A 24,731-nucleotide genomic window follows, 5' to 3' on the forward strand; every position below is an offset into this window, starting at 1 on the left:
GTTCCCCCCAACAATTTGTATTGAAATAAATCAACATGGAACCAGTAATCACTAACTTTGTTTCCCCCGGCCCCTTATCGGAGAACACCCAGCTAGTAACCTAGCAACCAAGCTTCAGCTAGCGGCAGTCAGAAACTCATGTCTCTTCGAATCTACTTACAAATTAATATGGGGACGTGTAAGTTCAACCGTATTTGGTTGGAAAACATCGAATTTAGTGCTTGGTTGAAACCAGTGGAGGGGAACGTGTTTGAAGCCCGCTGCACCTTTTGAAAAAGAAATAAGCGTTTGTTTTGCTAATGTAGCATTAGCTAGTGCAGCAGCTCCCGCAACAACATCGTGGGACCTCCGGGCGACGTTTGGGTCTACGTCAACCCTAAAAGCGGAGGTGCTGTAGACGCTAAATACCGTAGCTAAACACCAATCACACAACAGCAACGATGAAAGATTGTAGCCAAGGCAGCGGAGCTCTGAATATAGCTCTTGACACACACACACACACACACACACACACACACACACACACACACACACACACACACACACACACACACACACACACACAAAACAGTTTTGGTCAATAATTGAAATCACGATTATTAAATATGATTCTTTATTGACTTTGAAAACATCCATTTATTGAACTTTAAAACAAATAATAATTTGAACAGTATCTTTTTAACTGTCGATTACCCTGAACGTATAATTCAACTGAAAAACCAATTCAAAAATAAATGATATATTTAAATAAATAATATCAAAATAATAAATACCAATAAGCAAGATCAACAAATATTTTAGATCGCACTTCCACAAGCTACTAAACATATATAAATATCGTAAATAAATATAAATTAGACTCAAATTAATTAGATCAAATATGTTATAGTGCACTGTCACAACCTAGCAAAGCTAAATAATAGTTTTTTTTGATTATGTTGTTTTTGTAATTGTGGCAGGCCAAAATCGTAATTGCGATTAAAATACGATTAATTGCACAGCCCTAACACACACACAAGCACACAGAGACACACACACACACACACACACACACTTTTTGGCTAACACAGTTCTGTACTGTTATGCTGTTATGTTCAGTCATTGTTCTTATGTTAAACATGAATACATTTACTTTGTAAGTAATTATGGGACGTATTTCTTCTTTCATAGCAATTTTCCTTTATACTTTCTTGTCGTGAAATAGGTCTTAAAAAGGTCTTAAAAAGTCTTAAATTTGAGTTGGCGAAACCTGCAGGAACACTGTTTAAGCATGAAAGCTGTAGGCCTATAGCTGTTAACTGTTCAAACTGTGATCACCAGTTCTATACATTTTACAAATTTGACTTGGTTTCTATACTTATTTGAACATGTATTTATTTATTTTTAAAAATAATAATTTTTCTTTTTTTTCTTTGTAATTTTTTTCCCCACATTTTTTACATTTTTTTATAGGATATGTACATTTCAGTTAACCGTTTTTTGGGGTTCGAATATTCGAATATACTTTTGTTTTCAAATTCCCATCCCTTCTACTGACCCAAAGCCCCCCTCCCTCACCAGTCCTGTGTTGCCCCAGCAAGCACAGACCATGAAAAGGAGCCAGACATGTCCAAAAAATAAAACATTATGACGGGGCCTGGCGTGGACCAAGATACCGCCGTGCATATGCCCTCCACACTCACGTCGTCGAACAAGTCTGTTGATACAGCCATACCACGTGTAGAGTGTACATAGACTCCAGTGGAGAAGGCTCTCCCCGCCTGTCCATAGGCATGTGAGATGCACTCGCAGAGCCATCCTGTCTGGTGTTTCTTGGACAGAGCTTTACCGTCCACACCGTCCCCGAAGCACACAAACAGCTTTTTCAGTGCGCCTAATGGAAGCCGTGCGCCCTACATAACATGCACTCGCACGCACCGAGCAGAGGAGGCGCAATTTAGCCTCCCTGTCCCCAATATGGGGTGGAAGAATAAAGCCATTTAACTGAATAGCCCTTGACCTGAACGAACTTCTTAGGTTCTTGGGAACAAAGGAGGGGTTCGGTCTGAGTGTCGCCCCGCTACGGTCACCCCAGATCAAAAGGCAACTCGGGTGCACCGACAGAGCGGCCAGCTCGGACACTCCCCTGGCTGAAGTCAGGGCAAACAGCAAAGCTGTTTTCAATGACAGTGCTTTCAGGGAGGAGAGCTCCAGAGGCTCCAATTCAATTCAAAACCTTTATTTATCCAGGTGAAATCCCATTGAGATCATTGATCTCTTTTTCAAGGGACACCTGCAGCAATAGGTTCCACATGAAGACATAAAAGCATAAACAACAGAACAACAAACGGACAAAGATTACAGGGATTACAATTTACATACAGTGGGGCAAAAAAGTATTTAGTCAGCTACCAATTGTGCAAGTTCTCCCACTTAAAAAGATGAGAGAGGCCTGTAATGTTCATCCTAGGTACACTTCAACTATGAGAGACAGAATGGGGGGAAAGAATCCAGGAAATCACATTGTAGGATTTTTAATGAATTAATTGGTAAATTCCTCGGTAAAATAAGTATTTGGTCACCTACAAACAAACAAGATTTCTGGCTCTCACAGACCTGTAACTCCTGCCTCCTCTGTCCTCCACTTGTTAACTGTATTAATGGCACTTGTTTGAACTCGTTATCAGTATAAAAGACACCTGTCCACAACCCCAAACGGTCACACTCCAAACTCCACTATGGCCAAGACCAAAGGCCAGCTGTCAAAGGACACCAGAAACAAAATTGTAGACCTGCACCAGGCTGGGAAGACTGAATCTGCAATAGGTAAGCAGCTTGGTGTGAAGAAATCAACTGTGGGAACAATTGGAAAATGGAAGACATAGAAGACCACTGATAATCTCCCTCGATCTGGGGCTCCACGCAAGATCTCACCCCGTGGGGTCAAAATGATCACAAGAACGGTGAGCAAAAATCCCAGAACCACACGGGGGGACCTAGTCAATGACCTGCAGAGAGCTGGGACCAAAGTAACAAAGACTACCATCAGTAACACACTACGCCGCCAGGGACTCAAATCCTGCAGTGCCAGACGTGTCCCCCTGCTTAAGGGTCATGTCCAGGCCCGTCTGAAGTTTGCTGGAGAGCATTTAGACGATCCGGAAGAGGATTGGGAGAATGTCATATGGTCAGATCAAACCAAAATATAACTTTTTGGTAAAAACTCAACTAGACGTGTTTGGAGGAGAAAGAATGCTGAGTTGCATCCAAAGAACACCATACCTACTGTGAAACATGGGGGTGGAAACATCATGCTTCGGGGCTGTTTTTCTGCAAAGGGACCAGGACGACTGATCCGTGTAAAGGAAAGAATGAGTGGGGCCATGTATCATGAGATTTTGAGTGACAACCTCCTTCCATCACCAAGGGCATTGAAGATGAAACGTGGCTGGGTCTTTCAGCAAGACAATGATCCCAAACACACCGCCCGGGCAACGAAGGAGTGGCTTCGTAAGAAGCATTTCAAGGTCCTGGAGTTGCCTAGCCAGTCTCCAGATCTCAACCCCATAGAAAATCTTTGGAGGGAGGGAGTTGAAAGTCCGTGTTGCCCAGCGACAGCCCCAAAACATCACTGCTCTAGAGGAGATCTGCATGGAAGAACGGGCCAAAATGCCAGCAACAGTGTGTGAAAACCTTGTGAAGACTTACAGAAAACGTTTGACCTCTGTCATTGCCAACAAAGGGTATATAACAAAGTATTGAGATGAACTTTTGTTATTGACCAAATACTTATTTTCCACCATAATTTGCAAATAAATTCTTTAAAAATCAGACAATGTGATTTTCTGGATTTTTTTTTTCTCATTTTGTCTCTCATAGTTGAGGTATACCTAGGATGAAAATTACAGGCCTCTCATCTTTTTAAGTGGGAGAACTTGCACAATTGGTGGCTGACTAAATACTTGTTTGCCCCACTGTGTCTATCCACATCCACATGTACAGGTACCAACAGCATCTGATTGTGTAGCATCCAACCAAGCTTTAAAAACATGTAGTGGTACCAGATTGGTAATTTCCCATTATTTTTGCAGACTGTTCCAAGTTAGTGGAGCTGTACAAACGGTTCTGTGACCAAAGCCTCGAGCACCAACGGCAGGTCCCATTGCGGGGAGGAGGCATGCACCACTGGGCGCTGTCTCCTGACCCCCTGCAAAAACCGCGTCATAAGTCGCCGACTGAAGGCTGACCTGCCGTCAAATCTCTCATGGCAGGACGAAATGGCTGCTGCATACACTTTAATTGTGGAATGAGCAAGCCCCCTGTCCACCCGTATCTGCAAATAGGACAGAATTGAGCCCAATGTACATGATAGAGGCTCTAGACTCCTTTCTTCACACCACCGCTGGAATCCGAACCACTTTGTCCTGTAACAGGCTGTGGTGGATCCTGCTCCTGCTGCCTGGATAGTCTGAAGAACTTTGTCAGACAGTCCCTCCCGTCTCAGCCTGTCTCTCTCAGGAGCCAAGCCTGGAGAGGTTGGCCCAGAGTCGGTAACACCCCTATTGCACCTGCTTTCTGAGACAACGCCCCCCAGACCTGAGAAACCGTCCAGGGCTGGCCCACCATTATCTGTGTCACCTCTGCGTACCACGGCGCCAAGTGGCGACCTGGGGCCACTGATGACTGACAGACGTTCTCATCTCACCCTCCCCAGGAGGGGAGGATGCGACGCAGCGGTGGAAAGGCGTAGAGCAGCTATCTTGGCCATGGCTCATGTGCAAACGTGTCCACCCCCTAAGGTGGATTGTCCTGCCGAGCCAGGGAGAACCACCATTCGTCTGACAGGGGCCCGCCTCTTAACATGAGGCCGGCCCCCCTGTTCTCCAGTCCCGGAATGTGGGGGGCCTTCAGAGGCCCACAACCACAGGTTCTCCGCTTTGCTAAACAAGGTGGCGGAGCTGACTCCGACCTGCCTGTTGATGTAAGCCACTGTGGTGCGGTTGCCGCTCCTCACCAGCACATGTTTGCCCTGTAGTAAGGCTTTGCAGTGCTGTAGGAGCAGTACTACTGCCCGTAGCTCTAGAAGGTTGATTTTGGTGCCGAGTTTCTGTCAGATGCCAGCCACCACCTATAGCTATCTCTAGGCAGGTCCCCCCCCCCCCCATCCTGTCACGGATGCATCTTGAACACCGTTACGTAGGCGGGGGGGGATGGTCACCAGACGTCGTTTGTGCCTCTTGGGATCTAAACAAAGGCCGGAAAACCACCTCTTCAGGCAAGTAAGTAACCCCAGCGGTATCACGAGGTGAGCAGCTGCCATGAGACCCAGAGTCTGCATGATGGTCAAAGCTGTCACCATTGCCCCCTGTCGCAGTCTGCAAACTGCCTGAAGCAGGGATGCCTTTCTGCTCTCTGACAGGGTGGCACGTAGTCTGCCTGCATCGAGCAAAAATCCCCAGATACCCCACCTGCTGGTGAGGTGTGGGACTGCTCTTCTTCAAATTGACCGCAATCCACTTGGATCAATTGGGCTGTGTTTGCCTCTTCCCTGGACCTGGCCATGACTATGAGGTCGTATTACAGAACCCTCATGCCATGGTCGCGAAGCGGCTGAAGCGCTGTGGCCACACATTTGCTGAACGTGCGTGGGGATAGGGAGTTGCTTTTCCATTCCCCATAAGACTGTGTTAGGGGACCTGCAAGCAGCTGTGGAGTTGCAGCTAAGAAGCTGTAGCACTGTCTGGCGGCCCACTCCGCTGCCAAACCTTCCATAAAAGGAAGATTGGCTCATGGGAGGCTGACACAGAAAGGGACGATTTTCTACAGAGGTCCTTGAACGCACCGCGGCACACCCTCTGGGGGCCGTGCGCCCCGTCATAACGCCGTCTTCACACAGAAGGTGAAACGCATTAATCGGAGCTATTATACCAGGCAAGGTATGTTTTCTGACAACAGCACGCCGGCAATAGATAAATATAAAATTCTGATAGCGTCTCTTGAACCCGCACAGCGCTTTGACAGCACTTTCTGCGGTTTATTCCACTCACGCCCGCTATTAAGCCAGGACAGGAAGGACAGGCCCGGGTCTCTAGAAGTGGGGACTCCATGAAGGTATGATAACTCTTTCTTCTTCTTTCAAACGTTTTACTTTCTCTGCTTCAGTTGTTGCTCGCTTGCTGAAGAGAAAAGGATGACAGCCAGGAGGCGTGGCCGTCTTATATACGGTGGGCTTGCGCACGCGTTCAGAGAGAGAGAGAGGGAGAGAGGAAAAGAGAAGATCCGTTTCTCCCGTGTTATTATTCAAAGTTAATGTAAACTTTTGAATAATGTATTTAATCTACTACAAGTAGATTGTTTGAATGTAATAATTATGTTGTTTGTGGAATCATTTATTGAAAAATGAATCTGAACTTTTCGATCTGTTACGATTATAAACTGAAGCAATATAAAAATGACTCCCATTAACTGAGTTTTAAACATCAGCATATCCGGTCATAGTCCGGTAATTACCTGCTAACGGAAACTCTGCTACACAATTATTATTATTATTATTATTGAAACATGACCGGTAAGTTTCAAATTTGTCCGGTAAAATTAATTCTTTCCGGTCATTTGACCGGCTAGAAAAAAACCTAGCGGAAACCCTGTTTTGAATGCTCGCATAGTATGGTTAAGAGATAGTACCCATAGAGTCCTGTGTGTGTGTGTGTGTGTGTGTGTGTGTGTGTGTGTGTGTGTGTGTGTGTGTGTGTGTGTGTGTGTGTGTGTGTGTGTGTGTGTGTGTGTGTGTGTGTGTGTGTGTGTGTGTGTGTGTGTGTGTGTGTGTGTGTGTGTGTGTGTGTGTGTGTGTGTGTGTGTGTGTGTGTGTGTGTGTGTGTGTGTGTGTGTGTGTGTGTGTGTGTGTGTGTGTGTGTGTGTGTGTGTCGCTGCCTCTGCTCATCTGTTTTCTGTCTGAAGCAAAAAATAATCAGATCCAGAAGAGGAAGAAAGAGAAGCTTCCTTTCGAAATCACGCCCCCCTCTGAGGAAACCATGCTGCACAAAGGGGAGCAGGTTGTTGCCGTGGCGATAGACGTCACAAATGTAAAAAATTCTGACGCTGAAGCAGACAGTAAAGCTGAGACAAGTACAGCTGAGACAGAGAGCTCCACAAAGACTAGGCACACTGGAGGTTAGTAGGGCTGATTATTGAAATTGTGCACAGTTATTTTACATAAGAAATACACACATCAGCAAAATGGAGGTAAAGTAATAAGGACACGTTTTGTTTGTTCAGAGCCACGACCTGCCAAGTGTGTGAAGATCAGTGACGATAAGACTACTGAGATTCCAAAACCCAGGTCAGTATGTGTGCACTACGAGAACAAATACATGCAACCTGCAAAGGAAGTTAGTCAGTCCAACAGCACGCTCTGTTGCTGAGTCGTGATATTGTTTTATTGCATGTTTGCAGTGGTGTAATATAGTGAAGTACATTTACTCAAGTATTGTACTTATTTGGGATACTTGTACTGTACTCAAGTATTTTTATGTTATGCTACTTTATACTTTTGCTCCACTACAATTTGGAAGCTAATATTGTACTTTTTACTTCACTATATTTATTTGACAGCTTTAGTTATTAGATAGCAGAGGTGTGGACTCGAGTCACACGACTTGGACTCGAGTCAACAATTTGATGACTTTGGACTCGACTTGACAAAATCACAAAACACTTGCGACTCAACTTGGACTTGAACACCAATGACTCGGGACTTGGACTTGAGCCCTCTGACTTTAGGTGACTTGATAATTGAATTCAGAGGTCTCCAACAACATGCGGCCAATCATTTGCGAGGACACATTAGGATCATACCATTATGTGAAAGAAGGGTGGGGGGAAGACGCTCCAAAGACAGCAGGTATAGTGGTACAGGCCAGCTACAAAGCGACGGGGAGACAGATTTAAATGCAAGCGCGTCAAGTCAAGAAATTGGCGAAAAGCGAAAAAAGAAGCAGCATCTGGCTGCATTTGAATGATATTGGAGAAAGCAAAGCTGAGTGCAGGATTTGTAAAATGAAAATAACCTTCAGAGCAGGGTTTTTTTGTTGGTAACCACTCAGGATTTATTGTCAGAGGTGGGAGAAGTTCAGATCTTGTACTCGAGTAAAAGTTCCAGAGTGTAGGAATACTCGGTTACAGTCCAAAAAGTACAAAAGTATTAGCATCAAAATATACTTAAAGTACCACCTGCAGAGGGATCTAGATTCAGGTGTTCTTTTCCACATAGAGACCGCCTCGCTGCACATTATCCCTTGCATAAAGATAGATTGTGGGTCCCTTATAACATGTTTTACACAGTGGAAATAAACATTCTGGTTACCTCAACATCAGGGATCTTATACATTAAACTCCTTCTGAATCAAACCGTCACAGTAGCCTTACCTTACTGATCCCTCTTCAAGTAGAAAAAAACATGTTACTTTACCAGCAGAGAGAAAATGGATTATTAAATTATTAATGTGACTAATAAAGAGCAGTTTGATTATTAAGTATTATTCTGTTGATCGATGTCATTACATTTGTTGAAGAGCACATAATGACTTGTTTAAGACTCTTTTTGTCAAAGTTTAGGACTTGGACTTGACTTGAACTTGCCCATCCTGATTTGAGACTTGACTCGGACTTGAGAGCAGAGACTTGACTCGGACTTGCAAAACAATGACTTGGTCCCACCTCTGCTAGATAGTAACTACGCTTATCAGTTTATTGGCCAAAATCTAAATGAATAAATAAACTACGATATATAATTATACGTTAAGATACCAAGCAGCCGTATATACATTCATTAAAAGTAGCTCCACCTTTACCAGCTGTGATGAACACAATGCATCAAAAAAAGAATCCACTAATTTAATATATAGGATTCTGAAATGGGACATTACGCACATGTACTTCTACTTTTGGTACTTTAAGTATATTTTGATGCCAATACTTTTGTACTTTTCCTGAAGTAAGATTTGAAATGTCGGGACTTTTACTTGTAACATTATTTTTACACTGTTAAATGTCCACTTTGACTTATATCTGAGTTCTTCTTCCACCTGTGGATGTCTGTGGTTCTGCCCTCAGCTCTTCTGGCAGCGACTTTAAGGAGGTGCGGAGAGAGGAGAACCAGCAGCAGAACAAGAGAGAGGAGAGGAGAAAGAAACCAAGGACAGTGGAGGTGATTCACGTGGGCTCCACCAGCACCATGGAGAACCAGTGTGCTCAGCAGTAGCACTTGTACAGATATTGGTTATATCTATATTTCTATTTTTATTCTCTGGACTACAACATATTTTTCTATTTACTATAAATGTGTTAAAATGTTACCGTATTAAATTTTTTTCGCAACATACAAGGTTCAGGGTTCTTTATTTGTCATACGAACATAGCTACAGAGTAGTTATGTCAATGAAAATCTTAGGTCACAGGCTCCTCCAACAGTGCAACACAATAATACAGAAAAACAGAAAAATATAGTGCAAGTAAATATTAAAAAGTAAATAAAAAAAGAAAAATAGTTTAAAAAAAGTGAAATAGTGAAATAAGAGTCTATATGCAAGCTATTGGAATGATATATTAGATAAATAGATAAATAATTACTAAGTAGCAGATGAATGTTATGGATGTTGTTTCAAGTTCAGGTGTTTAACAGTCGTATGGCCTGTGGGATGAAACTGTCCCTGAGTCTGGTGGTTTTAGTCCGGATGCTGCGATACCGCCTGCCAGACGGCAGCAGACAGAACAGTTTGTGGCTGGGGTGATGGGGGTCTTTTGTAATCCTGAGGGCTTTCTTCCTGAGCCGCTGGGAGTGAAGGTCCCCCATGGATGGCAGATCCATCCTGATGATGTGCTGTGCAGCTTTCACCACCCTCTTATGATTGAGGGTGGTGCAGCTGCTGTACCAGGCCGTGATGCAGCCAGTCAGGATCCTCTCTATGGTGCACCTGTAGAAGGTCAGGATACTCTCTATGGTGCACCTGTAGAAGGTCAGGATACTCTCTATGGTTCACCTGTAGAAGGTCAGGATGCTCTCTATGGTGCACCTGTAGAAGGTCAGGATGCTCTCTATGGTGCACCTTTAGAAGGTCAGGATCCTCTCTCTATGGTGCACCTTTAGAAGGTCAGGATCCTCTCTATCGTGCACCTTTAGAAGGTCAGGATGCTCTCTATGGGGCACCTTTAGAAGGTCAGGATGCTCTCTATGGTGCACCTGTAGAAGTAGCAGAGTATCCTGGAGTCCATGTCTTCCTCCTCAGCCCGCGGAGGAAGAAGAGCCGCTGTTTTGGTGATGGTGTTTGTGTGAAGAGTCCATGTCAGGTCCTCAGTGATGTGGATACCGAGGAACCTGAAGCTGCTGACTCTCTCCACCGTAGTCCCATTGATGGCGATGGGGGTGTGTCCCTCTCCCTGCTGCTTCCTGTAATCCACAATCAGCTCCTTGGTTTTGCTGACGTTGAGATAGAGGTTGTTATCCTCGCACCAAGATGTCAGGTTTTCGACCTCTCTGTACGCCGTCTCGTCGCCGTCTGTGATCTGGCCAATGAGGGTCGTGTCGTCAGCAAACTTCACGATGGTGTTGGAGCTGTGAATGGCCACACAGTCGTGAGTGAACAGGGAGTAGAGGAGAGGGCTGAGCACGAAGCCTTGCGGGGCTCCGGTGTTGAGGATCAGGGTGGAGGATGTGATGTTTCCCACCCGCACTGCCTGGGGTCTGCCCGTCAGGAAGTTCAGGATCCAGTCACAGAGGGCGCTGTTGAGCCTGAGGTCTCTGAGCTTGATGGCCAGCTTGGAGGGCACAATGGTATTGAATGCTGAACTGTAATCAATGAACAGCATTCTCACATATGTGTTCCTCTGGTCCAGGTGTGAGAGGGCAGTGTGGATGGTGTGGGTTATGGCGTCGTCTGTGGACCACAGAATTCTGTGATCAGTTTTAGAAGAAAAAAAAAACGTTTAGGGTCAATTCTCTGTTAGTGTTGCAACAATAAATGGTATGATGTGTAACTTGACCTGCTTGAAATTTCAAAACAATAATTTTTTCATAATGGTGGCTTTTTCATTAGACATATCTTTGTCTTGCTGGCCTAATTAGTTTTGTTGCCAGCATAGTGAACCTGGAAATGTTGAGTACCCCAAAGTCTTATGTTAGAAATGTATAGTACAGGTCCCCAGCACATAGAAACATTTCTAACTTAAAACTTTGGTGTACTCAACATTTCCAGGTTCACAATGATGGCAACTAGACGTTGAGGTCATGTTGAACTGGATGATTTACTGTGTCCCTCCTGAGAGCAGAAAGCGTACAATGTGTTGGTGTACAGAGCTTTTAATACAAACAAGTTGAGCTTGAAACATTAGCTCTGATAAAGGTAGAACAAAGTCAACAGTTCATGTTGTGCTGTACATGTACACGCATTTAAACATAAATGCTGTATTAGATCTTATTCTGGCATAGTAATACTAATTAGTACATTACTAAATTGTATTGTATTGGGTATTGGAACACACTTTACTTTTTCCTCTAGCATAATGATTAGAGTGGTACTAAATAGAACGGTTTAAAAATGAAACACCATACATCTTCTCTAGCATACTAATCAATAAAGTACAGCGGTATAGATATCGGAACGCAGTTCAAATTAAATGTATCATTTTATTTCGGCAGTATGCTTGGAACACATAGTATATCTTTCTCTGGCATACTAACCTATAAGGTAGGCCTACTTAATAGTACATGGGAATCGGGAATGCACAATAAGTGTTTCCCTGGTATTCTAAATAGTACGGTAGGTATTGGAACGCTATGCTTGTTGTCACTATCAGTTAAATGTCTGTAGTAGAGCCATATGGAATAATAACCGCTCCCTAACAGCAGGTGGTAGTAATGCTCAGTGTAGCTTTACAGCGGTTGTATTGTTTTTAAAGTAGAAGAAGAAGTCCGTCGTGGACCAATACGTTCCTATTATACATCCATGGGACCAATTGCAAAGCGCCAGTACATCACAAAGAAGAAGAAGAAGAAGAACGTGGACCAATGAGAGCTAAGATGTGTGAGGATGCGGGAAGCACAGTGTTCGGCAGGTCTCCAGATGAATCTTCACGTCCATGAGATGAAGTGACAGCGCGTTTCTGACTTCTTTCTGCGTCTCTTCTGTTTCAGTCAAACAGGTGAGCTGTTGTTAAAGTTACTGCTGTTGTTTTTTCTTCTAATAATAAGGTAGTTCTCTAAAATGCTACAGGGTTTGCTCTCCTATCAGCTGTCAGACATGAAGGCAGGCTGTCAACAAAGTGTCACTATCTGTATGTATCTTATCTGTATCTATCGGACATGTTACTACACGTGCTGGTCGCACACAGAGGCGGGGGCGCGCACAGGATGATAATACACACATAAGAGCATCCTATCTTTATATTCTAATAAATAAATGAGGGACATATTTAATTTTGGACAAAGGAGAAAAAGATAGTGTTCAAGATTTCAAAATGTTGGTCCAGTTTAAAGTCATAGAAAGCAAAACAACAGGAAATACTATGATTGATGTTTGTGTTTTTGTGACAGAATGAAAAAAACATTCACTCAGCACTAACATATCTGCTTGGAGGGGGCCACTGGAGGGGGAGGGGGGTCAAGCTCAGTGTTCATGTGTCCCCCCGGTCCCCCCCAGTGTTTGTAAAGAATAAATATATATACATGTGTATATATATATATATATATATATATATATGTATATATATGTGTATATATATATATATGTGTATATATATGTGTATATATATATGTATATATATATATGTGTATATATGTATATGTATGTATATATATATATATATATATGTGTATATATGTATATGTATGTATATATATATATATATATATATATATATATATATATATACATACAGTGGGGCAAAACATTATTTAGTCAGCCACCAAATGTGCAAGTTCTCCCACTTAAAAAGATGAGAGAGGCATGTCATTTTCATCCAAGGTATACCTCAACTATGAGAGACAAAAGGAGAAAAAAAAATCCAGAAAATCACATTGTGTGATTTTTGAAGAATTTATTTGCAAATTATGGTGGAAAATAAGTATTTGGTCACTTACAAACAAACACGATTTCTGGCTCTCACAGACCTGTAACTTCTTCTTTAAGAGCCTCCTCTGTCCTCCACTTGTTAACTGTATTAATGGCACCTGTTTGAACTAGTTATCAGTATAAAAGACACCTGTCCACAACCTCAAACAGTCACACTCCAAACTCCACTATGGCCAAGACCAAAGAGCTGTCAAAGGACACCAGAAACAAAATTGTAGACATGCACCAGGCTGGGAAGACTGAATCTGCAATAGGTAAGCAGCTTGGTGTGAAGAAATCAACTGTGGGAACAATTATTAGAAAATGGAAGACATACAAGACTACTGATAATCTCCCTCGATCTGGGGCTCCACACAAGATCTCACCCCGTGGGGTCAAAATGATCACAAGAACCTGCAGAGAGCTGGGACCAAAGTAACAAAGGCTACCATCAGTAACACACTACGCCGCCAGGGACTCAAATCCTGCAGTGCCAGACGTGTCCCCCTGCTTAAGCCAGTACATGTCCAGGCCCGTCTGAAGTTTGCTAGAGAGCATTTAGATGATCCAGAAGAGGATTGGGAGAATGTCATATGGTCAGATGAAACCAAAATATAACTTTTTGGTTAGACGTGTCAGTGTTTCCCCTAGGATGGAGTCATAGCAGCGGTGCTAAGGCACGTGGGCCCAGCATAATGTGAGCGCGGAGCGCGTGGAATCTTTTAGTGTGTGCGAAGTGCGCCCTGCCAATTTGTTTCTATGTGTCAGCACAAGAAAGGCTCTTGAGGCCTAGTACCAGGGCCGGTTCTAGACAATTTGCTGCCCTAGTTGAGATTTTAGGCGACATTTTATTTGTAAAGAATAAAAGACAAATACACTGCAAAAACAGAAACTTATTGACATAGGTAATAGACGTCAAAATCGCTTCAAATGTATTTAGTATTGTATGAACTTGTTGGAATTGGGGGGTGAACGTCACATCCTCTAGGGGGGTCCGGGGGTATGCTCCCCCGGGAAGATTTATTTTGGAACATTTTACGCTAAAATGCTTCAATCTGGTGCACTTTGAACACACAATTACTAGAGACCTGATCTAGGGTGTATAACTCTAAAACGCCCATATGAAAAAGATTGGTTTACATTTTAATAATCAAATAAGTATATGAACATAACCAATAACCTACCATAGCCAATAACAAATAAATGTAGCTTATTTAATTTTTGTTGTTCATTCATATCTTATTTTACCCAGTTAACATTTATTTATTTATGCATATTTTTGTATCTCTCCAGCTTTAAACGATATTTTTGGTTTACTGTCCTATAGCAGTGGTTCCCAACCTTTTTTTTACCAATGCACCCCTGAAAATATTTCTCGACCCCAAGGCACCCCAACTTTTTGTAGATTTAAAAACCACTTTAGAGCTTAAACTAAAAACCTTAAATACACCATAAATTGGTTTTCAAATGTGTATTTAATTGAATAGAACATTTTATAGAACAAATAATGTATTCACACATAATAACAAGAACCAGACTAAAAATGTCAACACCATTTCTATGATGAATTCAATATTATAAACAGGCCTACTAAGTAGGCTCTTTTGTTTTGGCTGAACATAGTAGGCCTACCTGTGTAAAAACACGAATACATATCAATACAGTTATTATTTTACATTTGGATTTCAAAAGAGGCAGGCCTATGATCACTTAGATTAAATAATAACTTAATAGAATTGGAGGGATGAAACAATGCCCTCTGACCTGACTTTGGTCATGTGACTCTTCAACCACATCCCAAATATGAAACATTCTGCATTTCGCTATCCAGATAATACTGATTGACAAAATCATAAATCATACATTTATAAGAAAGGCAAACAAATGAACATCCAAACATAAACATTTCTCAGACCGTTACACGGTGCTAGTGCGACACTTGTGCCTGCTTTTGTGAGCAGAGTCTCTTGATGCGTGGGGGGATAGTGGACAGCGCAACGCGGAGGTCCTGCTCCACTGACAGCCGGGTCCGGGTCTTGTTTTTGACATATGCGAGTGAGGAAAACGCCAGCTCGCACAAGTAGGAGGTTAGAAACTGTAAAAGCACCTTGATGGTACTCTCTGAGAGGGATGGATACTCGTGTCCCACAAGCAGCCAAAAATATATCCAGACGTAGTTCCCCGTGCTTCAGTTTCAGGGAGCGGTCCATAGATAGCTCTGCGAGTTCATCCTGAGCTCTGCTGTTTAAACTTGTGGCTGATATCAATGTTATTTTAGACTTCTTTTGCACTGCTGTGCCATCATGTTCTGTCATCCCTGCCTGTGTTGTTGAGGGCTGGGGTGTTTCTTTATTTATTGTCACTACGTAACGATCCATCTTGAAATTATTTGGCGCGAGGATAAAAAGCTGCTCTGCACACCGTAAACAATGACGGCTGACGTAAATCATGAGAATTTAAGCTGTTTAATATTTCTAAATCTGAACAATATATGTTTTATTAGCTTATGAACTCCATTGTAAATGTAATAAAATAAAGTGTATATGAAGTGAAGTTTATTAAATACATAAAAATACGTTTTTTTGCAGCACACTTGGACAGTGCTCGCGGCACCCCAGTGTGCCGCGGCACACCGGTTGGGAACCACTGTCCTATAGTATACATTGGAATGATTTCAAACCTGTTTTAATTATAAAGGAGTGCCTTGGATATATGTGTTTACATAATTTGTGGTCAAAACGTTTGAGACCCACTGAGATAACTTAGACTAAAATTAACTATCTAAATACTCAGAGAGTCCTTCACCTCACTGAGCCTCTCAGTCTGACAGGAGAGCTCTCCTCCACCCTGGTTGTAGAAACATCTACATCTTATATCCGTTAGCGCAGCTAGCACCAGATTCTAATAACAACAGCACCGGTACCGGTGCGCCCTCTCCCTTGCTCGCTCTCTCGCTACCACGCTCGCACTTTGGCTGTGAGCTGCAGGCGCCTGATAAGCCAACATCCCCCACTTTCATCACTTACACTTACAGCGCCCACCATACAGGGCAAATTAAACGTGTAACCGGGGTGAAAAGGGTGTTACATTTACTTAATTATGAATGTTGTTACATCAAGGCCGAACATTTGGATGAGCGCCAACGGTCAAAAATGTTTTTTCCCTCCCAGAGCTACCAGCGCACCGCCCCCCAGATCTGGCGCCCTAGGCGACCGCCTATGCCAGAAATGGGCCCTGCCTAGTACATACAGTGGCAATGTCTCAACATTTTGCAAAAATACACCTTTATTGAACATACAGTAACACAAATACTACAAATCCACATCACAAACAATCAAAAATGAAAAAGGGTCACCACTTATTATTATTTTAAGAAAAAAAGAAAAAAGTAAAATAAATAAATATATATATTTTTTTTTGGTACCTGGCTGGCGCCCCCTAGCAGCGGCGCTCATATTTCAGCAGCGGCGCTGCACCGCCACTATTTGTATATAGGGTAAACACTGCGTGTTTGGAGGAGAAAGAATGCTGAGTTGCATCCAAAGAACAACATACCTACTGTGAAACATGGGGGTGGAAACATCATGCTTTGGGGCTGTTTTTCTGCAAAGGGACCAGGACGACTGATCTGTGTAAGCGAAAGAATGAATGGGGCCATGTATCGTGAGATTTTGAGTGACAACCTCCTTCCATCAGCAAGGGCATTGAAGATGAAACGTGGCTGGGTCTTTCAGCATGACAATGATCCCAAACACACCGCCCGGGCAACGAAGGAGTGGCTTCGTAAGAAGCATTTCAAGGTCCTGGAGTGGCCTAGCCAGTCTCCAGATCTCAACCCCATAGAAAATCTTTGGAGGGAGTTGAAAGTCTGTGTTGCCAAGCGACAGCGCCAAAACATCACTGCTCTAGAGGAGATCTGCATGGAGGAATGGGCAAAAATACCAGCAACAGTGTGTGAAAACCTTGTGAAGACTTACAGAAAACGTTTGACCTCTGTCATTGCCAACAAAGGGTATATAACAGAGTATTGATGAACTTTTGTTATTGACCAAATACTTATTTTCCAACATAATTTGCAAATAAATTCTTTAAAAATCAGACAATGTGATTTTCTGGATTTTTTTCTTTCTCATTTTGTCTCTCAAAGTTGAGGTATACCTAGGATGAAAATCACAGGCCTCTCTCATCGTTTTAAGTGGGAGAACTTGCACATTTGGTGACTGACTAATTACTTTTTTGCCCCACTGTATATGTATATATATATATATATATATTAAATGTGTTTTAACTACAGGGAGGTAGGGTTGAATAATGTCATACTTTTTCAATACTATTATTGTACTTAATTTACAGAAACTTATATGTTAAGTGTGCACCTAGGGAGAACTTGTTTTTGTTAGCATCCTTCCCAAGGACACTTTATCAGGCAGATTGTAGAAGATACAGATTTAAATACAGTTATTTAAAAGTTCACTGCTTGTACTTTTATTTACTTCTAATGATGTACATTTTAATAAAGAAAACTAACCAAAATTATACTTTCAAACAAATTATTGCCACTAAAAGTATTTTCAAATGACCTCTAAAAGCACTCTATGGATACAATACACTTACAATCAAATGCTATTTCTATGTTCACTTAATATCTGTATTTATTTAGTTATTTGTGCCTTTTTTTAAATAAACTTTTAAAAATACATTTGAAATATACTTGAAATCAGGAACAGCAATTAGATATACTTGTGATAACGAATCCTTAAATGATAGTTCTTCACATCCAGGTGCTGTGTGTTTCAGTCATGCAGCTGGTCCCCAGCCGCTCTGCAGCTCCTCTCAGCTCTCTGGCTCTCTTCCTGCTGCTCTGCTGTCACATGACCAGCACTCTCAGCCAGAAGGTGAGTTATACTGGATTATACAGCTTTTTCTCGTGTTGTGTTATGTTGGAATTACAGTTTTCACTGAGGTAAAATTAGTGATATTATCAGTCAGGAAGCGGGTCTTCCCTGACCTCCGAGGTTAATTGACTAATCTTGAATATTTTAGGCCAGTAAGATGTCAAACAAGGTGATGGAAGCTAGGTCTCTGTTCCAAGACAGTCCAGGGACAAGTAGTACAGTTGCAAGTTAGCTTGAGGATGACTATAGTGTCATGCCGTTTGTTTTTTCATCATATCTTTAAAAAGGTTGTTGGCCAGTACACCAGAGAATACATGCTCTAGTTGTGTGTGTTTGCAGTCTGACTCTGCCCTAGCTGTGGTGGAGAATACTGAAGGAGAAGGAGAAGTGGAGGTGACGGATGTAGGAGATGAAGGAGACTTCGAGGTGGTCCAGCCTACAGAGGAGTGGCAAACACTCAAACCAGGTAAAATACTGAAGGACTGTAGAGGTACTTTGTGTGTGTGTGTGTGTGTGTGTGTGTGTGTGTGTGTGTGTGTGTGTGTGTGTGTGTGTGTGTGTGTGTGTGTGTGTGTGTGTGTGTGTGTGTGTGTGTGTGTGTGTGTGTGTGTGTGTGTGTGTGTGTGTGTGTGTGTGTGTGTGTGTGTGTGTGTGTGTGTGTGTGTGTGTGTGTGTGTGTGTGTGTGTGTGTGTGTGTGTGTGTGTGTGTGTGTGTGTGTGTCCTAGCATTTCCATCCTTGTGGGGACCTAAATCTGTTTACACAGTCACTTGTGGGGACTCGCCCCCCTTATGGGGACATAATGAAGGGGAATCATTCATTTTAGGATGAAAACTTGGTTAGGGTTAGGCATGTGTTGGTTATGGTTAAGGTTAGGATAAGTCTCCAGGAAATGCATGTAAGTCAATGTAATGTCCCCTGAAGTGATGTATAAATGGTATGTGCGTGTGTGTGTGTAGGTCAGGCGGTGCCCGCAGGCTCTCATGTACGGCTGAACCTGCAGACGGGTCAGAGGGAGGTACGGCTGGGAGAGGAGCAGCTCAAATATCTGGACCAGGAGCACAGGTAGGTCCAGAGTCTCTACCTGCAGGACTTCCTGTCCAGCTGATCTGAAGTCTGCTGCTGTGAGAGAGTGACTGTGAATGTGTTGTATGTGAGCAGAGAGACAGAAGAGACCTCCATCAGTCCGGAGGAGCTCAAACGGGTCATGAAGAAGATAAAGGAGGACATGAAGCCGGAGAGCGCAGAGCACCAGGTAACCGCACAGTGCATGTTGTATATTTAATTACTCTAGCGACACACTGTGCACTGAGTGGAAAAGCTGCCATAAATGTGTTATGACCTCTATAGAATGGTATATTTGTTCTACTTACGAGGACTCGGTGGCGTCCCGGTTCCGTCCCATGGAGGAGTTGAAGAGAGAGATGAATGAGCTGGACCTGCTGGTACAGACGGATGATCAGGTACATCACACGTTAGAGAAGTCATTTCTTTAGTGACAAAGGGATGTGATTCAGGACAAACTGAGAGGTTCTTTTTTTTATGAGCGCTATCTGGGAAAATGTCCTTGGGTAAAATAAAATCTGTTATCCGTTTGTATAAATTGAATTTCTAGCTGTAAACTGTTGTGTTGTAAACTGTCAGAGGCGCTTTTCTAAAAAAGTATTCTTCCAGTGCTCGGAGCGGCCTCACAAAATAGCTGTGCGACCGCTCCAAACCAAGACGCTGGGCGCAGTGTGCATGTGACGGCATGGGCTCTCTTCTCAATGGGAACAGTTAAAAAGAGAGGCTGTTGCGTAGAATAGGGCACGTAGTGAACACAGACCATAAGGTCTAATCAAAGCATTATTAGTGCTTTAATTGAACCATTACTGAAGTGGAGACAGCTTCCAGCAAGCAGAGAGCTCAAGTTTGACATAAAGACACCACCTGCTTAAAGTGGCCATGCTCTAAATGAAATCAAAATGTTGAAGCCTGGTCATGACCAGCTGTCCTTCAGTCTGCAGTTGAGCTGAATGACTGTTGTTGTGCAGATAATGAGGCGTCTGCTGGAGCAGTTTAACAGCAGCAGCAGCACCACGGAGCAGAGGCTGAGCATCCTGCTGGAGCTGGAGTACTTGGTGCATCAGGTCACACACACACTCACACACATTAACACCTACACACACTGACGCATGTATTCTGAGGCCCCGGCCCCACGAGGACGCATACGGCAAAACGCATAGGATTAACGCAAACGCAATCGCAAAAAAGCTTCCGTCCACACGCTATGTTCACCGGATAGTGTCTGTCCACACGAGATAGCTCCGTTTAGCTCCAACCGCTGGAGAAGCTGCGTTACATATGCAGGAGCCTGTACGTGGCGCTGTAACTTCCTGCACAAAAGCAGCGAAGAAGCATGGTCGTCATGGTTGCCCTTCTGTTTAATCTCCGCGGTGGGGGCCGAGGGAACCGGGCAGAGTTTTTCGCCAGTCAACGTGTGTTAAAGTTGAAATCTTCTGGACAAAATTATAAAAGTGCCGGTCAAAGGTCTTCTTTGTTATTTATTGAGCTTTAAAACAAATGAATAACGACTCTATATAATATAATATAATACATGGAGCCTCTCTTTGTCCTCCCTCTCTTCGGACAGCGTCAGTGTCTGTCTCATGCAGCAGCTGATCCAGTAATGAGTGACCCGACAGTAAAAATAAACATGTTTATAACTAGTTTAGGTAGTTTGAGAGGTAATTAAAATAGCTAAGGGTGATGATCTGACTTGAAGTGTGTCTTTTGCTCTGTTCACCGCTGCATCACAGCAGGACGAGCTGCAGGTGAGCAGAGCTGCGTGTCTCCGTCCTGTCAGATTAGACTTCACTCGCGTTTATGTCCATATCGAGAGAAAGATAAATGATCTCAATTCAGTGTGCAGTTTACTTTGACGCGGGGTGAGCAGCAGAGGTGGGGAGAGGCGGGGCTATTGCCTCATCATTATCAGAAAATGATCGTATAGGGCTTACACACGGAGCCGTTGGACCCCCCAGAGCGTTGCGTATGCCGTTCTATCCACCTTGGGACCCGTTATCGTTTCCGCAGTTGTTTACTGTCATATTCGGTCGTCCTAGTGTGGCCGAATGGTCTATATGACACTAAACAGTAACGCAAACGACCGTTTTCGTCCTCGTGGGGCCGGGGCTTGAGATTGACCTTTCTTCCTCTGCTCGTTAGGTGGACAACGCTCAGAACCTGTGCTCCATGGGGGGGCTGCAGCTGGTGGTGGAGACCCTGAACAGCTCTGACTTCAGACTGCAGGAGAGCTCCGCTTTCGTCCTGGGATCAGCTGTGTCCAGGTACCGCTGCCCCGCTCTGGCCTGAGGATGTCTTTACCCAGAAAATAAGAAACACAACTGGAGGGCAAACGCCTTGTTTAAGAAGTTGATGTTGTAAAGCTGGAAATATAAGGAAGCTCCTGGTAAATGAAATATGATTTGAACATTGAAACAACAATGTCAGTAGAGAGTAATAAAGGAAAACAATTCCACTAAATATGGAACACAATTTACAAAGCTCTGTAGATGGATATTTTTGAATGAGTGGGGATGCATTTTGCATCAACCTTGTTATTCTTTAGCTCATGTATTTATAATTTTGTTTTCATATATATTTGTATATATTTCTTTTTTTTGGAGGAAGTGACATTTTGTGTGGTGTTGAATTTGTGAATATAATGTATTCAAACCCCCACTCATTCAGTAAAAATATAATTAAACAAAAGATATTAAAATGTGAAGTTAACACTGCCTACAACCCTCCTCGTCTCCGACTACAAGTCCCATCTCTACCTCATAACAAACAGCTGGTTCAGGTTTACACACAGGTTGGACACTTTGCCTTGTGTGCTGTCTATGGACTGTATTAAAATATGTTATGTTTCAGTGGAAATGCTCTGGTACTATTATTTAACACTTGCCTGATATTTCTTCATCTATTTTGATTTCATTTGCATAAATAAAAATACAGCATATTTTGTTAGCGAAACTGCTTTTACTCTACATGTCCCCCTTTAAAAAAAAAAAGGAAATCAAATTGGTTGGTTTCATTACCCTCTCCCAAAGGTTGCCTCTTGTAAGCTATGCTCACACTCAGAGAGGATGTAATGGTGGTGACTGACGGATGTTTTGTCCTGCAGTAACCCGGAGGTCCAGGTGAAGGCCATGGAGGGGGGGGCTCTGCAGACGCTGCTCACCATGCTGGCCACAGATCAGCCGCTGTGGGTCAAGAAGAAGGTGCTCACACACAGCTGCACTTCAGTGATATGTTGTGAAGCAGAGCTGTAAAAATAATGTTGGATATTCTTCTTTCCAGGTTCTCTTTGCAGTGGCCTCCCTCTTACGCAACTTCCCCTTCGCCCAGCGCCACTTCCTGTCCCGGGGAGGGCTGCAGGTGCTGTCGGAGCTGTTCAGGGGGGACCGAGGGGGGGTCCTGCGCACTCGTATCGTCACCATGCTCTACGACATGATCAGTGAGAAGGTACCTGTCGTCGCAATATAAAAACTGCTGTCTTCAGACATGAGGAGTTAGGAAAGCAATGCACAGAAACACACTCTTTGTATTTGTGGCCCCCAGTTACACACAGCGTCTAAAAGGGTTACATCACTTACAGGTCACAAAACAGTTCTCAGATGATACACTCGGTAGAAATTCCTGCATTCAAAGCCATACTTGAGTAAAAACGCTAAGGTTTCGCTTTAAAATATGCTTAAGTATCAAAAGTACACATACTTGTTTAGTACAATAGCTAATTTCAGAATCATATATGTTCAATTACTGGATTATGATTATTGACGCATTCATGTATTCATCCCAGCTGGTAAGTGTGGAGCTAATTTAATACAATGTGTATACAGCTGCTGGATGTATTTACTTATTGGTCAATGTTTATTTATTGGTGTATTTACATTTCGTATTAGCTAACAATCTGATTAAGATATCCTATATTCGTCCCACAGAGGGAACATGTACAGTGTCACAGCAAAGGGGACAATGCAGATAAATGGCATTTAGACATTTGAAAACTGACTAAAGCTGTCAGATAAATGTAGTGAAGTAAAAAGTGCAATATGTACTTCAATAATGTAGTGCAGTATAAAGTAGTCAATATGATACAGTACTTGAGTTACTGCACTTTAATACATCCCACCACTGCATCTAGGACAGGGGCTTGTTCTTAACCATTAACCCCGATACTCATACTCAGTTGTAAGGAGGCTTTTCCAACCTGACCAAGCACTGTTCCTCTAAAGTCATAGAAACACCTAAATGACCATTGATCTGCTGTTCACTCATAGGCACATTTAGTATGCTATTGCTTAGGAGTCATTGCAGGTCAAACACCAACATCCCCTTCACACACGCATACCATTTTGTGAGTAATATTGTTGTTTTTACTGTATGTTGTCCATCACTGTTGATTCCATATGATTTTGGGAGTCTTGTCTTCTCTAAAACATTGTGAATTGTATTATTATTGAGGTAGAGGCTTCCAATAAGTGTAGTGGGTTTTCTGCCTCATCCTTCCCAGCTTATATTTCTGTATCTTTTCAATGGTATTGAAATAATTCAAATAATAATAATACAAGTACATTTGAATGAATAAATCATTGCCATCACATACACACACAGTGTTCTGGTGGTAGTGAATCAGTGTGTGACGCTGCTCTCCTCCCGCTCCAGGAGCTGATCTCCCAGGCCGGTCTGGACCCGGGGCTGCACGCCTCCCACCAGGAGCTTCTGCGGCAGTACTCTCTGGTGTCCCTGAGGGAGGGGCTGCTGGAGGAGGGATGGTGCAGTCTGATCCCAGAGCTGCTGGACTCCACCGAGCACGACTTCAGAGAGAAGGTGCAGTGCTGAGAAAAGGTCTGAGGCTGGAAGGCTTCAGTGTTTGCTTCAGTCAAATAAATTGTGTGTGTGTGTCATGCCCCCCCCCCCCCCCCCCCAGGCTCTGCGGGCCATGTTGGCGCTGGCACCGGTGTGTGTGGATCAGTACCGCTCTCACAGCTCCCTGAAGGCCTCGCTGCTCCTGCTCAGAGAACAGTACCAGGACATGATCCAGTCCCAGATGATCCTCGGAGAGGAGAACGAATACTTTGAAGAGATGATGGACCTTATAAACGCTCTACACGTCAAACTCCGATGAGCAGAGGAGCGCTCAGTGGCCTTGAACTCAGCTCTACATACAGATAGTGCACAGACTTCTGAAATAACCATGAACACAAGGACACACTCCCGAAACTTCATCTACTGAATAAAGTTCAAAACCAGGATGGACCTGTGGCATCAGATTGTGGGTTTGGGATCAGAATAACCTTTTCTCTTTTTGGTGTTGTCATTGTAAAATGTTTGACTCTGTTTTCAGAGTTTAAGAATAAATTATTATTTTAAAAATGATGGTGTTATGTTTTTGGATCTCCTGCCTGGAATGTCACCTACAAAACAAACCAGAAATGATTGAGAAGAAGATGAAGCTTTAATCCATGAAGCCATGTGATTCAGGAATGTGTGTGTGCTGTGCTTCATTTATACTGGGGACGCTGGGGACATGTCCCCTCCACTTTTGGAAGTGGCCAATTTGGTCCCTACCACTTTGCATTGGGATCATTTGTTTAAATCAGGGGTGTCAAACTCAAGGCCCGGGGGCCAAATCCGGCCCTCGACTTCATTTGATGTGGCCCCGCAAGAACTTGCAAATAATATAATACGTTTATTATACGGTTACA

At 43.1% G+C, this 24,731-nt stretch overlaps 2 protein-coding genes across 6 annotated transcripts in view; both read left to right on the forward strand.

Moving 5' to 3' along the window:
- The window catches only part of spdl1 (spindle apparatus coiled-coil protein 1), a 37,032-nt gene extending 27,700 nt beyond the window's left edge, over positions 1–9,332 (forward strand). For all 3 annotated transcript variants that reach the window (XM_079668522.1, XM_079668523.1, XM_079668521.1), the window contains 3 exons: positions 6,937–7,149; positions 7,255–7,318; positions 9,091–9,332. In XM_079668522.1, coding sequence (XP_079524648.1) covers positions 6,937–7,149; positions 7,255–7,318; positions 9,091–9,238 — 425 coding nt within the window. In that variant the 3' untranslated portion in view covers positions 9,239–9,332. The remainder of the gene's footprint in view (positions 1–6,936; positions 7,150–7,254; positions 7,319–9,090) is intronic.
- A 2,605-nt stretch (positions 9,333–11,937) lies between these two features.
- sil1 (SIL1 nucleotide exchange factor) lies at positions 11,938–24,402 on the forward strand. 3 transcript variants are annotated; one of them, XM_079668540.1, is made up of 12 exons: positions 11,938–12,174; positions 17,850–17,977; positions 18,317–18,443; positions 18,936–19,041; positions 19,138–19,231; positions 19,353–19,439; positions 20,010–20,105; positions 21,184–21,305; positions 22,145–22,241; positions 22,321–22,485; positions 23,689–23,853; positions 23,954–24,402. In XM_079668540.1, the coding sequence occupies exons 2-12, from the start codon at positions 17,882–17,884 to the stop codon at positions 24,149–24,151; spliced, it is 1,353 nt and encodes a 450-aa protein (XP_079524666.1). In that variant the 5' UTR covers positions 11,938–12,174; positions 17,850–17,881; the 3' UTR covers positions 24,152–24,402. The 3 variants fall into 3 exon arrangements, with proteins under 3 accessions (XP_079524666.1, XP_079524664.1, XP_079524665.1); XM_079668538.1 differs by having other exon boundaries at positions 11,939–12,174; positions 17,864–17,977; XM_079668539.1 differs by having other exon boundaries at positions 11,940–12,174; positions 17,880–17,977.
- The last annotated feature ends 329 nt before the right edge of the window (positions 24,403–24,731 follow it).

The sequence above is a fragment of the Notothenia rossii genome (genome assembly GCF_949606895.1).
Source record: "Notothenia rossii genome assembly, chromosome: 3".
NCBI classification, from domain to species: domain Eukaryota; kingdom Metazoa; phylum Chordata; class Actinopteri; order Perciformes; family Nototheniidae; genus Notothenia; species Notothenia rossii.

Coding starts and splice junctions, on each gene's coding strand:
- sil1 (XM_079668540.1), top strand. CDS start 17,882: ATGCAGCTGGTCCCCAGCCGCTCTGCAGCTCCTCTCAGCTCTCTGGCT. Junction 18,444..18,935: donor GTGGCAAACACTCAAACCAG/GTAAAATACTGA, acceptor GTGTGTGTGTAG/GTCAGGCGGTGCCCGCAGGC. Junction 19,232..19,352: donor CGGAGAGCGCAGAGCACCAG/GTAACCGCACAG, acceptor TCTACTTACGAG/GACTCGGTGGCGTCCCGGTT.